Source organism: Raphanus sativus, chromosome 6 (assembly GCF_000801105.2).
Source record: "Raphanus sativus cultivar WK10039 chromosome 6, ASM80110v3, whole genome shotgun sequence".
Classification (NCBI taxonomy): Eukaryota; Viridiplantae; Streptophyta; class Magnoliopsida; order Brassicales; family Brassicaceae; genus Raphanus; species Raphanus sativus.
The window spans coordinates 7,368,349-7,382,890 of record NC_079516.1 but is presented as its reverse complement, the minus strand read 5'-3'; the positions used below and the strand labels follow the sequence as shown (position 1 = coordinate 7,382,890).

The 14,542-nt window shown below is 34.2% G+C and overlaps 3 protein-coding genes and 1 long non-coding RNA gene across 5 annotated transcripts; 1 reads left to right on the top strand and 3 right to left on the bottom strand.

Moving 5' to 3' along the window:
- Nucleotides 1–3,055: 3,055 nt before the first annotated feature.
- On the bottom strand, nt 3,056–4,240 carry LOC108829090 (peptidyl-prolyl cis-trans isomerase-like). Its single transcript, XM_056987505.1, has 2 exons — nt 4,210–4,240; nt 3,056–4,097 (listed from the first exon to the last, which is right to left on the bottom strand). Exon 2 carries the CDS (start codon nt 4,092–4,094, stop codon nt 3,294–3,296), a length of 801 nt encoding a protein of 266 aa, XP_056843485.1. The 5' UTR covers nt 4,095–4,097; nt 4,210–4,240; the 3' UTR covers nt 3,056–3,293.
- A 2,634-nt stretch (nt 4,241–6,874) lies between these two features.
- LOC108829068 (uncharacterized) lies at nt 6,875–8,764 on the top strand. Of its 2 annotated transcripts, none has more exons than XM_018602729.2 (5): nt 6,875–7,041; nt 7,272–7,583; nt 7,651–7,855; nt 8,089–8,317; nt 8,417–8,764. In XM_018602729.2, exons 1-5 carry the CDS (start codon nt 6,943–6,945, stop codon nt 8,631–8,633), a joined length of 1,062 nt encoding a protein of 353 aa, XP_018458231.1. In that variant the 5' UTR covers nt 6,875–6,942; the 3' UTR covers nt 8,634–8,764. The 2 variants fall into 2 exon arrangements, with proteins under 2 accessions (XP_018458231.1, XP_018458230.1); XM_018602728.2 differs by having other exon boundaries at nt 7,269–7,583.
- LOC108829067 (uncharacterized) lies at nt 8,725–9,643 on the bottom strand. Its single transcript, XR_001945910.2, has 2 exons — nt 9,313–9,643; nt 8,725–9,211 (listed from the first exon to the last, which is right to left on the bottom strand). It is a non-coding gene; the product is annotated as an uncharacterized LOC108829067 (long non-coding RNA).
- A 2,049-nt stretch (nt 9,644–11,692) lies between these two features.
- LOC108829085 (cyclin-dependent protein kinase inhibitor SMR13-like) lies at nt 11,693–12,389 on the bottom strand. Its single transcript, XM_018602743.2, has one exon. It carries the CDS (start codon nt 12,260–12,262, stop codon nt 11,852–11,854), a length of 411 nt encoding a protein of 136 aa, XP_018458245.1. The 5' UTR covers nt 12,263–12,389; the 3' UTR covers nt 11,693–11,851.
- Nucleotides 12,390–14,542: the final 2,153 nt, after the last annotated feature.

The following is a 14,542-nucleotide window of genomic DNA, read 5'->3' as shown; positions in this document are numbered from 1 at the left end:
AATTTTTATATAGTGAGTCTAGTGACATAACCGTAAGCCCTATATTAATTTTGAAATAATTAACCAAATGGAAATTCGAGAGGTGTTGGTTTACTTTAATGCATTTGCAAGAAATCCAAATGAATTTGGTCAAGATAAATATTAGTTAAATAATATTTTTTGAACTTGCTGATCCTCAGTTTTCTCATTAATCTTTTGTTTTCCAAAGAGCAACCCATCTTTTTTATTGACAAATATTTAATGGTAGAGATTTCTATCGTAACAAATCATATCAGAATAAGATATATCAAATATGAAATTGAACAATGACAGATCTTATACACAAGAGTAACAAGACTACTCCTTGGAAAGCATCTGCAATATTTTCTTCATTGTAAAAATATACTTGTACTAATTTGTCTTCAGTAATTCTATGATGTTTTGTATCACGATTTGATATCAATGAAATTTGTTTGTTTGCCCCAAAAGAGATTTCTGTCATAACACTTCTTTTGTTTGACATCCTGTCATAACACATCTATATAGCAATCTATCATCTTATCAATATTATTAAAACCGAACTACCTTTTTGTACGGTTTGAAAACTTGGATAACAAGATAAATGATAATTGTTTGGAAATATGGATAGTATATTAAATATTTTTTTTATTTACACATTTAGTCATTGCATCTACCACTGTATTTAATATCAATTTAAATTAATTAATTACAATAGTTGTTGTTTTTTGTGGTAAAATAAAAACACAAACTAAAATATAAATAATATATATTATATAAAACAATTTTAAATACATTATTATCTTATTTAGTTTAGTCAAATATAAAAATTTCAAGAGTTCAATTTTCAAGAAAATAAAATATTATAAAATCAATAAAATATTATAAAATCAAGAAAACAAAATATTATAAAATATTATAAAATCAATTTTCAAGAGTTCAATTTTCAGTATGTTTTTCATTTTAAAATAAACTAACCAAAAAAATATTTTAATATATGAATAGTAGAATTACATCAAATTACATCAAGGTTACAAAATTTTAATATAATATTATGTACAAATAAAAAATTATTATCAAACATCTATATTATAAAATAATATATTCTAATATATATGTAAATTACAAAACATAAAAATATACATGGATTTTTCTTTATAAAATCAACGGTTTATGAGTTTATATTGAACACAAGTTAAATTAAACACCCTGCGGAGATGCGGATCAAGTTTTAGTCCATCTTATTAAAGTAGAAGTACATTTGAGAATTATTTGGAAACATAAATATCAATATAATTTAAAATAATAAAATGTTGTTTGTAAATATGGAGAGCAGTCTATTAACAAAAAAAAATAATGATCTTATGTTACTAAAAAGAATTGGAAGTCCATTATACTACGAGAAACTATATATCTAGGAAAGTTTTTAAATATATGAAAATTGTCTAATCTAATTACCTAAAAACATTTTTTGTCTAAAATAATCATAAAGAAAAATTTAAATTTTATATACATACTTCAAATCAAAATAATAATTTAAAATTGATTTATGTCAAAAAGTGATTCAAAATAGACATATATATTCAAAATTTGATTTTTACTAAAATATGTTCTGATAACCATTATAAAAACATATTTTTAATAAATATATATAAGGAAAATATAATACAAAGCTCAATTTCAAACACCAACTTAAATTATAGTTTTTATATTTCACATTATCCTTTAAAAATATAATATATGTGATTGTTTATATGATAATACGTATAAACTACTATTAATTATATGATTATGTATATAATTGTACGTATAAAATGCTATAAATTATATGATATATATATATATAATAGTGAAATGAAAAAATAAATAACAACCTATTTTTGAAAAAAGACATCCACACGGACGCGCATGTGAGGTATATTAACTCTGATGTTCGATATGCAAAACTTAGAGCATGTCCAATGGTTAAAACGCATGATGGTTTCTAATGATTAGATTAATAGTTAATTTTGTAATTTGTGAAGTTTAAAACCCTTGGTAATGTAATTATATTTGGCATGGTCCAATTGAAGAACCTCTTTGAGGTTCTTAATTTTTTTTTTCAAAGTTTAATGATTGTATTTCATAAACAAAACCAAAATGTTGTTTGTAACATTAATAGAAGATGATCAAATGTCTTCTACTTCACCCGATGACCACGGAATGCGAATTTGACGCCTTGAACTATAAGCTCTTCCTCTTCAGGATCACCACCTCCAATGGCTTCCAGCTCTGCAGATACTCTCTTCATAAACTTCATATTCAATACAAACTTCCATTATCTTATTCCAAAGTTCTTATTTGGCATAACTATTTTAAGTTGCAGAATATATAGTTTGAACAAACTACAAGCAACGTTAAGACTTAAAGAGTAGTCATGACAGAATCTGATTCCATTCTCTACTGCTTTGTCTATCTATTCCTATTACAATAATATAATAGAACTCATGAACATCCCAACGCAAACAAAAAAACAAAGGAAACAAACAAGAAGATACTATCTTGAAATTCATAGACGTGCACATAGTTCTTACCATGTAAACAAGCAAACACACAATAATAGAGTTAAGACAGTAATCAAACCAATCTCCTGCCAGCGCCAAGCAACAATTAACTTTTATCAGAAAATAGGGACCATGTAGAATTGTTGCGAGCCATTTTTCTCATCTAAATGGTGGAACGAAATCATGGTGCAGTTTCATTCCGTTACCACCTCAAAGCCGGCGAAATAATCATACTTCTTTAGATGTAAGCATCATCGTTAAAATTACTTGTGATGAGAATAGCTAAGACTTATGTTATCTTTCATTATTTGATGGTAGCGAATCCAAACTCGAGTGGAACACACCAAACTCAAATCCCAAGAACAAAAACAAAGCTCATACAACATTAACCTCAACGCTCAATTTGCAAAACTTATTATCCCTTTTTCTCATCTAAATAGTGGAAAGAAACAATCATCTTATAACCAATACTTAACTTTATATTTTAACAGCTTAAAGCCGCCAGAATTTTCATGTCGGCCTAAAGCTAAAGATGTGACTCTAATAAGAACCATCATTAAAAACACTTGTGATTATAACAACGCTCAAAACATCCTTTGGAAGTTCGTTCTAGTAGTAGCAATAATAGCTAACGATTTATGGTGGTATCATTCCTTATTCTTATTCGATGGTAGCTAATCCAAACTAGAGTGAAACACACCAAGAACGAAGACACACAAAACATGAAAACAAAAGGATAAAAATCTCCGAGACCTAGGAAATTTGACCGCAGTCGGCGATCACCACGAGCTTTTTAGGCACGCCGCTATGATCAGGTCGGCCGGCCTCTTTCTCAATGTTCTGAATCACATCCATTCCCTCAACCACTTGGCCAAACACGACGCACCCGCCGTCGAATTCCTCGATCCTCCTCAAGCAGATCATGAACTCAGATCCGTTGGTGTTTTCTCTACAATTCCACATGGTGAGGATACCTGGACCGCTGTGCGTCTTGATGAAGTTCTCGTCGTCAAAAAACCTACTTCCGTAGATACATTCGCCTCCTGGTTCCTCCCGGCCACCAATGATATTTCCTCCACACAAGGTATAATTGGGAAATACCTTGTGGAAGATTGTTCCCTTGTAGTGGAGTGGCTTACCAAACTTGCCAATGCCTTTCTCCCCCGTACAGAGGGCACGGAAGTTCTCTGCCGTCCGTGGTGTCGTGTCGGCAAAGAGCTCCATCACGATCCGACCAGCTGGTTTGCCGCCCACGGTCATATCAAAGAAAACTCTAGGGTTAGCCATTTTCATAGATGGATCAGAGAGTTTAGGGTTTTCAGGATGAACATCGGTTCCGTTGACGTTTAATCCACCATTCGCAGGTGGTACGGGTAGGCCAATAGGGTTGACGTTAATTGTGAACCCACCAGGAGCCTGTGGATGAACATGGGATCCAGAAGGTGGTAGGAGTCGGGCAACAGGGTTAAAGTTAACTGTGAATCCACCACCAGACGGAACGTTAATTGTAACGGCGGCTCTGTCGGTTTCATCAAAGCGAAAAGTAATTTCCATGTTCTGAGATGGATAAGATAAATTCAGGGTTTCTGAGAGACGAGATTCGCAAGTATATGGAAAGAGGAACTAGTTCCAAGCGATTAAAAAGGGAAGAAGCCACTGAGGCACTGACCTTGGATACACGTGTAAAGATCTTAAAGTGTATAGATTCACCGTGGATAAAAGAAAGTATGTTTTTGTAAACATTTTTTAATCTGTTAAACATTGCTTTGAGTGGTGGAATATTCGAGTAGAGTTACGATATATGTTACTAGTTTAGAAAAATTTAGAAAAAAATTACATTGAACAACACTTTTTGTCTTTTCAATTAGGTCCAAAGAAGCATATCACTTGAGAGACACATTTTTATTGTTGTGTATTCGTCTTAACCTTTAACTCCATCTGATTCTCTTTATTTTTTTTTATCTTGCAGTAAATATTATTTTCTAGTTTTTTGCCGTGGTCCAGCTCCTCCTCGATTGTCAGTGAGACAGCCATGAATTCCGAGCTTAAGATCTTCGTGGATAGCTGATGGTGTTCGCTCTCTTCCGAGGGACAACATAGAGCACGTTGTATTAGATCATATACCGGTTATGGTTATGTATTAAACCATTGGTTTAGCTTCCCTTTACTAAACCAATGTACTATATATATCAAATCATGTAACAACATTTTAGCTAAGAAAGCTTTAATTGAAAATATTCAATATGGTATCAGAGCCACTACGGCTTCTTTTTCTTCGTTGAGTTTTGGATCTTTGATTCGAGCTCTGAGATCTCTGATTCGAGCGATACTTTCATGGCTATGAGCTTTTTTGAGCTGCGATTGACCTCTCTCTTCATCAACTTGGTTATCGTCTTGCTTCTTCGTTTTCTCGCCTTCGTATCGTCTCTCTTGCTCGTGATCTCTTATCTCTTTTGACGATTCTGTTACTGCTTTCGATCTTGCTACTCTCGATTCGATTTGATGACGACGACTCCTCAATCCACTCCGTTCTTGGATCAGTATGAGAATCCTTACTATCTTCATAGTTCTGATCACGCCTGCTTGATTCTTGTCTCCGATCGTCTCAATACTGGTGCGGAGTTTCATTCTTGGCGGCGTTCCGTTCGTATGGCTCTCAATGTGCGTAATAAGCTTGGCTTCATCGATGGTACCGTTCCTAAACCCCCTGATGGTCATCGTGATGCTGGCTCTTGGTCTAGGTGTAATGATATGGTTGCGACGTGGATCATGAACTCTGTTTCTAAGAAGATCGCTCAGAGTCTTCTTTATATATCTACCGCTGAATCAATCTGGAAGAATCTGTTAGCTCGATTCAAGCAGGATGATGCTCCTCGTGTTTATGAGATTGAGCAGAGATTGGGAACGATTCAACAGGTATCTATGGATGTTACAACCTATTACACTGAACTCATTACGCTATGGGAAGAGTACAAGAATTTTATAGACCTCCCAGTCTGTACTTGTGGTCGCTGTGAGTGCCATGCTGCTTTGTTATGGGAGAAACTGTAGGAGCGTAGTCGTGTGATGAAATTTTTGATGGGCTTAAATGAGTCTTATGATGCTAGTCGATGCCAAATCTTGATGATTAAACCGATACTTTCTCTTGAAGATGTGTTTAATATGATCACTCAAGATGAGAGGCAGAAATCTATTAAACCAGCTGTGAAGAGTGATGTTGTGGTGTTTCAGACTGCAGGTTCTGTACCTGAGTCTCTTCTTGCTTCAGAGAATCCTGTACTGGCTGCTCAACAAGGCTATTGTCCTAAGTCTAGACCTTTGTGCACGTATTGTGGTCAGTATGGTCATATTCTTCAGAAATGCTTTAAGGTTCATGGATACCCTCCAGGACATCGTCTTTATGGCCACACTCCTCGGGGTTCTTCATCTTTAGCACCACGGGGACAGCAGAGTCAGAGTGGATATCCTCGTCCTCCACCTCCTACTCAGTCCTCTCCATATCCACAGCCTAATACGGTTGCAAATGTTACCAATGCGTCACTGCCTGGCTCCTCTCCTTCAATGGATGTTAGTCGTTTCAGTCAGGATCAGATTCAATATATTCTACAACAACTTCAGGCCAGTGTTCGTCCTTCGGAGTCTTCGGTTCAACAGGCTACTATTGCACGATGTTCGTCCTTCGGAGTCTTCGGCAACTTTCTACTACCGACGTTTGTTTGTGCAGTACACATTGCACGATGATTTACCCTTTATCGACATCTTCGTTCGAGGGCTTCAATGTTTATGGAAGAGACGACCACCACGAAAGCCACCTTGGCATGTTTCTCCGAAGAGAGGGAATCAATCTGAAAGTCAGTATAAGCCATCATATAGATGGGACTCACAGAAGATCAAATGGTTAATATATCAACAGTATAAGGAAGGTATAGAATCTACTTTCATCACAAGTATTTTGTGAAATCACCATTGGAGATCTTCTTAAGCTTGATCCCGACAGCAACGATGAGCACGGCCACGGTGGAGCTGAGCACAGCCTAAGTTCATAGACAAAAAACGCAATACACCGTAGAAGCAGAATCTGAAATCTTCTCCAATTTACTTAATTAGTCAAACATCAATCTTATAATGTTAAAAAAATATTGACTATTTTAAAAGGTCTTATAATATTTATATAGTCTAACGTCTTATAGCAGCATTTGGTGATAATAAATCGGAGACCACTTTACACTTAACCTTATATCATGTCAACCGGTTTACCGGTCTGATTTCGGCACGTCGACGGGTTTACACTAAACCAGAGATTTTTTTTTGTTATAACAAAAAAAAAAAGCCTTTGGATCTGTAAGAAAAAATCGAAAAAAAATCTCCGTTTCATCTCGGAAGAAAAGGGAGAGAGAGAGAGATGAAGAGGCCGGTCGGAGCCGAGAAGAAAAGGGTTAAACGATCATCCGGATCCTCATCCACCGCCGCTAGAGATTCCGGTTCTGATGCTCCACCTAGGGTTTGCTCCTCTCTTCTTTGATCTGTTTCAGACTCTGATGGAGCGTAAACCTGTTTGTGTGTACATATCATTGTTATGTTTTGTCTTTTCAGAACATTTTTTTAACCTGTGGAATGTTAATTTTGTTCACTTGCATGTTGAAAGTTTGAGTCTTTGGCCTTTTTGTAATGTGAATTGATGATCCCCTTTATGACAATGCCTTATTCTTGTTTCTTTGGTTTAACTAGAAGAAAGGAGTGAAGAAGGATGTGTTTCAGTTGTTTGCTGAGAAAGTTAGAGACCACAAGGGGTTGGAATCGAGATGGGCTGTTATGGAGCAAGCTCGTGTCGAGTACTTCAGAGGCAAAGATTTCGTCAGCTTCGTCAAGAACCACCCCGAGTGCAAAGAGATTCTCGAAGAAGATAAAGACCTCGACACTGAAGATATCGCCAATGTGTTGTTGGAGAAGAACCTTCTTGTCCGCTGTGATCGTGTTACTAAAACCCTTCGTCCCGGGAAGAAAAAGCTCTCTACTTGGCCTGCTCATCTTCAGATCTTCCGTGTATGCTTATTTAGTCTTTGATTTTTTTTTTTTTTTTTTTTTTTTTAAAATCTTTTCTAATGTGCAGGATGATCAAGCTTTCTCTGAAACTGATGCGTTTTTTGCATGGACGTTTGAGAAACGGCATCCACTCTGGCAAACGCTTTTGTCTTTCTTCTGGCCTGTATTGACTCTTGCCATCTGTTTGTTTCCTGTTTACCCACACCGTTGCAAACTCATTGTTCTCTACTCATGTGCTGGCATTCTTTTGATGATTCTCTCCTTGCTTTTCGGTAAGCGTATCTACTCTGTTTAATGTGTTTATAGTTTCCACCTTTGAAAGTCATTTTCTCTCTCAGTAGGCTCCTTATTGGCTCTAAAAGTAGTTATTTTACTACTGAGAATTGAAAGAACGGTGAATCACCACTAAGTCTAGCTTATCCTGGTCACGGAGAGTGGGTGAAACCTAGTTTTAACTTGGCTTATACTGAAACTAGGGCTTTCTTGGTTACCTTGAGTGTTGCAGTGAGAGCAGTTGCGTTCGGTGCTATGTGGATTCTTCTTGGAAAGCGTGTCTGGTTCTTCCCCAACATTCTTGCAGAGGAAGCCACGTTGAAGGAACTGTTCCGTTTCTGGCCAAAGAAAGACGAGGAAGAACCACCCAAGTGGACATCTCGGCTTTTCTACACGGTTGTGGCTGTTGTTGTTGTCATGCTGCTCAGGCGCCATGCCCCTGATGAGGCTGCTCGGGCCAGGTATACTAACTAAATGGACTATCTCCTCAGGAGAAGATTAATGAGTTCTTTGCTGTAGAGGCTGACTGACTTGTGATGATTTTTTGTTTGTGCATACAGGTACCAAAGAAGGATGTCAAACATCATTGATGATGTCCTTGAGTGGTCACCAAAGCTAGCACTCTCTGGTTTGATGGAGAATCAGCCGCCTGTGAACATCACAGAGACGGCTAACAACTCTTCAGATGCACCAGGTCCCGACCATACTGAAGAGGCTGACCTAGTAGACGGCGAGGAGGAAGCTGAAGACTGGACCAACTCTGATATAAAAACTTGATAAAAAATATATATAGAGAAACGACATTTCATTGTAACAATAAGTCAAGTCAGCCTGTGTGACCAAGACGAGGATAGTTCTTATAAGGAAGTCTTGAAAGATTTTGTGGTATTCCATTACTCTTTTTTCCATTTTGCACACTCTGGAATTTAGTTATTTAATCACATAGTTTTGGAGGCAAACCTCTTATCACTTGCTAAGAAATGTTTACTAAAGATAGTTGTCAAAGAAAAGCACAGAAGTATTTGTACAGAACAGAGAGAAGCCAACAAAGAGAGAGCCAATAATGAGTTGCCTGCAGATATGTCACTTGATTGCTAGACGAGCTTGAGAAGGGTGGTTTGAAGAAATGCTTTTCCATTGCTGTCCTGAGCAGAGCAGTCTCCTTCTTCCCTTCTCTTATAAGCTGAGCTCTGCATCTCGTCGGATTGTGTCCAAGCTTCAGGTTGATCAGGATGATGTTGGGGACTGAGCTGGACAAGCATTTCTCTTTTCTCCAGCTATTTGCTGAGAAGCTTCGGTGTTCGTTTTCTTTGCAAACCGTCCTCCTAGGCCTCCCGAGATTCATGGAGGTAAGGCTGTGTAGCAAGAAGACAAAGAAAAAAAGAGGCATTGAGCAGTGGTGATGAGTTCACCATTTAGATGATAGGTCTCAGGAAATTAATAACATGCGAATCACCTTTCTGGATTTGATTAACTCTAGTTCTGCCTTGGCACGTGCCTGCCTGCCTTCCCTTCGCCTCAGAATCAGCCAGGTACTGTTTAGCATTCACGTAAACTGGTTCTTGTGTCATCTCAGGAGGCAGTGGCATTCTTGAAATTAGACATCCCACCATACGGAACATAAGTCTGATAAAGAGGGAAAGTGATAGCTTATCAGAAAGTCGCATTCTAGCTGCTTGTTCTTCCCACTAACGACCAACTTAAAAAAATTCAAAGTTCGTCAATTTATCAGTGATACTTGTGCACTCCTCACACCATGAACACTAAAAAGCATTGGTCTGAGTCTATAACGGGCTTCAAAAGCCCTCTATTAACTTTTTTTTTTTTATCTTTTTCTTTCAGCATCTTATACTTTTGTAGGTTTCACACTTTTAGCAAAGATAAAAGAAAAATAATCTATACAACTCTTTACATAACTAGTAACCTGAATGGTTATGGTAATACAGTAGAAATGCAAACTGAAAATAATAATAAAGAATAAAACACAGTTATGCAATGTAATTGGAAAGTTTAACTTTGACTATAGAAAAATGGAACAATCATTTTTATAATCATTGTCATTTCTAATTAGTAAGAAAAACAAAGTTATATAAATTACCTGGTAATTTAAGATTTTTATAGAATTGTAAAATCATTCAATTGTTTTTTTTGTACGGGGGTTTTCAGATAAAATAACAATGATCATGTATTCATGTTTAGAATTTTTCTTCTTTCTGTCAAATCTTTCTTCTTTTTTCTTGAATTAAGTAAATATCCATTAGCTTTTTTTCAAAATATTTGTTGGCTTCTTGGCTTTTTTTATTTTCTATTTCACCCGATGGAGTTTTGTTTGGCTTCTTATGTTTTGACATTTCTAATGATATCATAAGGACACTATTTTCGCTTACTTTGACGGTTTGACCCTTGTGTGGATTTGTATGCAGAACGTATTAATAGTAGATAATGAATTGTATTTCTGTGAAAAATAAGAAGAAGAAGAACGATCAAATAAAGATGTGTTTCAACTTTTTCTGAGAAATTATGGAAGAAAAAAGAAGATAAATTGCCGCACTAGTCGCTTCATTGGATGTTGAACAAAAAAGAAAAGAAAAGTCGCTTCATTGGATTCCCTTGGCAGATGTTATCTTCTGCCTGGACACTGTGGCCATCCCCACTCGTCTCTTTGCCTTCACTAAAGTTTTAGACATATCTATAGAGATTTATCCCAAAAAAACATATATAGAAAAAGAACTAAACAACTTAAGTTTTTAGCAAAAAAAAAAAAAAAAAAACTAAACAACTTAAGTTTGGCCAGAAAGTAATTGAAGAGGTAAATGAAGAGTAACAAAATAAAATGGGCAATTCTCTCAAATAGTATTTTTAAGTTTTTGTCACAAAAATAATACTCAAAAAATAAAATGATCAAAATAGTTTTTTTTTTATTTTGAAATTTTTAATATTTAGTTTTTATTTTTAAAAATTTAAAACTTTATCTCTAGAATAACCCTTTAACTCTAAATCTTAAATCTAAATTAGTTAATCATAAGAGTATAAATGCATATTTACCCTTTAATAAAGTTTATTTTAGTCATTTTTCTTTTTGAAAACTATTTTGTGAAAATAAACTAAAAAGGCTATCTAATGAAATATCTCAAAAAATGTGAACTTAATTAGTGACGAAAGTGGATAAAGGAAACTATAAAATATAACATAAAGATAATATTTTTTGTATACTTATAAAGATAACATATTTTACATACATAAAGGTACATTAAGTTAGACAAAAACAAATTGAGCTTCTAGTTGATGGGATTAATTAGTGATATCATCGCCCATTATGTTACATAGCCAATAGAAAATGACTATTTCTTGAATTTTTGTCTTTATATACCAAGAGAAGTGAGTGCAGACATATGCATGTATACAAGATAGCATTCGGTGCTGATGTATAGTTTGAGAATCACAACCTCAGTGGTCTTGTAACAAAGATGATCGTTGTTGTCTTAATGCTATTGGGACCCAAACAGTGTGAATGTTCCGTATAAGAAGCAACTGTTTCTGTCGATCAGCTGAATGAGAAAAGCGAACAAAACTCAAGCAATATGAACAAACCATGCCTCAAATTAAAAAACCATGCCTCAAATTACAGAAACCGACAAAGCTAATAGGCCCATAAATTAAAGGATAGCAACCTAACACATAGCACACAAGAAAAAGATGACAGACAAGTATAAAATAATAAAAGGTTGGCTTTAATTATAGTACTTTTAAATTGTAGTTGATTTTGATTTTACCCTACCACAAACCTCAAACCGACTTCATTCAAATCATCGCCAAAAAATAATTAGAAAAAAACATCATTCGAAACAATATAATATACTCTTCATTATTGTATTAACAAATCAAAGAGATGAATTTTTTTAATCATCTTCACATACAACTTTCTGTATAGATAATAGATTGATCCTAGCTATCACCAATAACAAAAAGACTAAAAAATATTAATTCAAATTTGTTCATATATCGTGTGCTCTGACAAAGAAGAGCTCGATCTCCGGAGGAGCAAAGAAAACGATCTGCCTCCGCCGTAACACGCAGTTCTGTGGTACTCTTTGCTTCTTAGGCGCCGGTGGACAAATCAACATCTCCGGTATCCGATACTTATAAGCTTTAGGGGTGCAACAACCGCCGCTGCCATCACCTTCACCTGATGACAACGTCAGCACGGCCGGAGAAGGAGAGGGGATAGACTTATTTGGGTCTTGATGTGAAAACGATGTCGCTGTGGAAGAACACGAAGAGACGATACTAGATGAAGAAGTATGATCGGGAAGAGTGTCCTTGGGTTGTAGAAGTGGTTTCTTGACATGAGTTCTTTTGAGTTTCTTCTTAGCTCGGGTTGGTTTTGTTGCCTTTTTAGATGGCATTTTAGACGTAATCAAAAAGATGGAGGTTTTTCAAGAAATAAAAGAAAAGAGGAAGAGAGTTTATATTTATTTTCTTTGCAAAGTTAGGTGAGAGATACAAGGAGATAGAAGAAGATAGTCGTTGTATATTTGATTACTCAGCATATATAGTAGGAGACACGAGTCAACACGTTAATGGGAGTGCGAGTGTCACTTTAGTTTCTGCATTTTTTCACTGAGACGAACAAAAGAAAAAAGTAACTTATTTTTCTTTTAAAGGTCAAAAGACTTATTTCTTTTAATTAAAGATCAACTAGAATTTGAACCCGCACGTGCAGATATTTTTTTTTATAAATATACAACTTTGATATTATCATAAACATTTAAAATATATGATTTACATTTTAGTATTTTATGTTGTGTAACTTTAAAATTTTATTGTTAATATTTCTTATTTGACATTATTAATATATAGTGATGTATTTTATATATTTTACTTAGTTATTAATTGTTATTGTATACAATACATTTTAAAATAAATTTAACTATATTGTAAAAATATATATTTTATAGTATAACTAACCATTTTACAAATGATGATCTAATATTTTAGCCCACATCTGAGTAAAATATGTTTAACTAAAATCACTTATTATAGCATTTATATATTTATATAGCACTATAGCTGTGAAAATACTAAATGTTATTTATATTATAAAAATCATATAGTTGTATAAATATAATTTACTAATCATAAATCTATATTAATAGTCAAAATGGAAGAAATGTTCTTGTATATTTCTAACGCAGCACAACTAAATACAACAGTTATGTTAGGTTTTGAAAAGTTTAAATGTAAATATAAATAAGAAACAATTAAATACAATAAAATGTCGATAGTTTCAAAAAAAGATAAATGATGAAAATTTTACAAAGGTATAGTAATTAGGATGAAACTAATTAATCTTGTTAGCTATAAAAATAGGAGTGAAAAATTTTAAATACTAAAACTAAATTAAGGAGATTTAAAAAAATCTTATTAATATCTATTTCTAGTAAAATATTAATAGATCCAAAATTTAAATGACAACATTTATAAGTAAACAAAAAATAGGACTTTTTTAATAGATTAGATTTACATGTAGTAAGTTAGACGTAAGCCTGACCAACAAAATGGGCCGTATATTTTTTATCTGCTGTTTTAATAGACTAAAAGAATAAGCATTAATAAGGCATTGACTAGGTGTAAAAAATAGAGGCAACTTTGCCACATAAAAATGAATTTTAATTACTTACCTGCAAGTTCTGCTTTTTTTTCACCGACCACAAGAGAAAGAAACCAAACAACTATCTAGGTTTGTTTTGCTACAAAAATGAAAAAAAAAATATAACTTACAAAACTTGTGAAGAACAACATGTCAAATATTTACTCGATTTTTTCCACCAAGAGAACGAAAACAGGGATATGTTTGTACGTAAGGTGACATGCATGATGTTATAAATTCAGGTTTACAGTACTTGACTCTTTGTCAATTCACATGGCGACTGTAAAATTTCTAAGTAGTAAAGCTTTCTATTTAAAATACACAAACGATGTCGGGCTAGCGAGAGAGAAAGATGACCCAAAAGTTATATCATTTGGATTGCTCATAGGACCCAACAGCGACAAACCGAGAAAATTGACCTTTTTACATTTTGATTTATTTATTTTATTTAGAACATTAATTTATTTATTTTGCTTCTTTTTTAGTAGATGAGGTTTTAGTTATTATCATATTAACTACGTTTTTCTGCCGTCCAAATAGTATATTATACCCAATGATCAAACAACAGTTTAACACTTTCCTTAAATGATATTCATTGTTCTTTTACAAAAGAAATATTCGTTGTACATCCAGAATTCCAGATATTCACACACACACACACAAAATCATTTTATTTTATAAAAGAGTGTCCATCTAGTTTGATTATCTCATTTCTAAATCTTAAGAAATTTATTTTCCTACGATATTGATTTGTTCATTTTGTTCTACATCACCCTCTATAAAAGTAAAATATAGCTAAATTAAAAAGGATTACCGGAAAGACAATAAGATAAAGATGTTGTAGCTACGAAGGAAGATCACGTGTACTGACATGCAAAATCAATGTGTAATATTTTAACTACGAGTATGGGTTTGTGTACACCCTTATATGCTCAAATTAACCAAGGTATATCACACCACAACTAACTATTTCCAATTTTAGTTGATGTATGGTTGTGCATCATGTATTAGTAAGTATTAGCGAAACAACAACAAT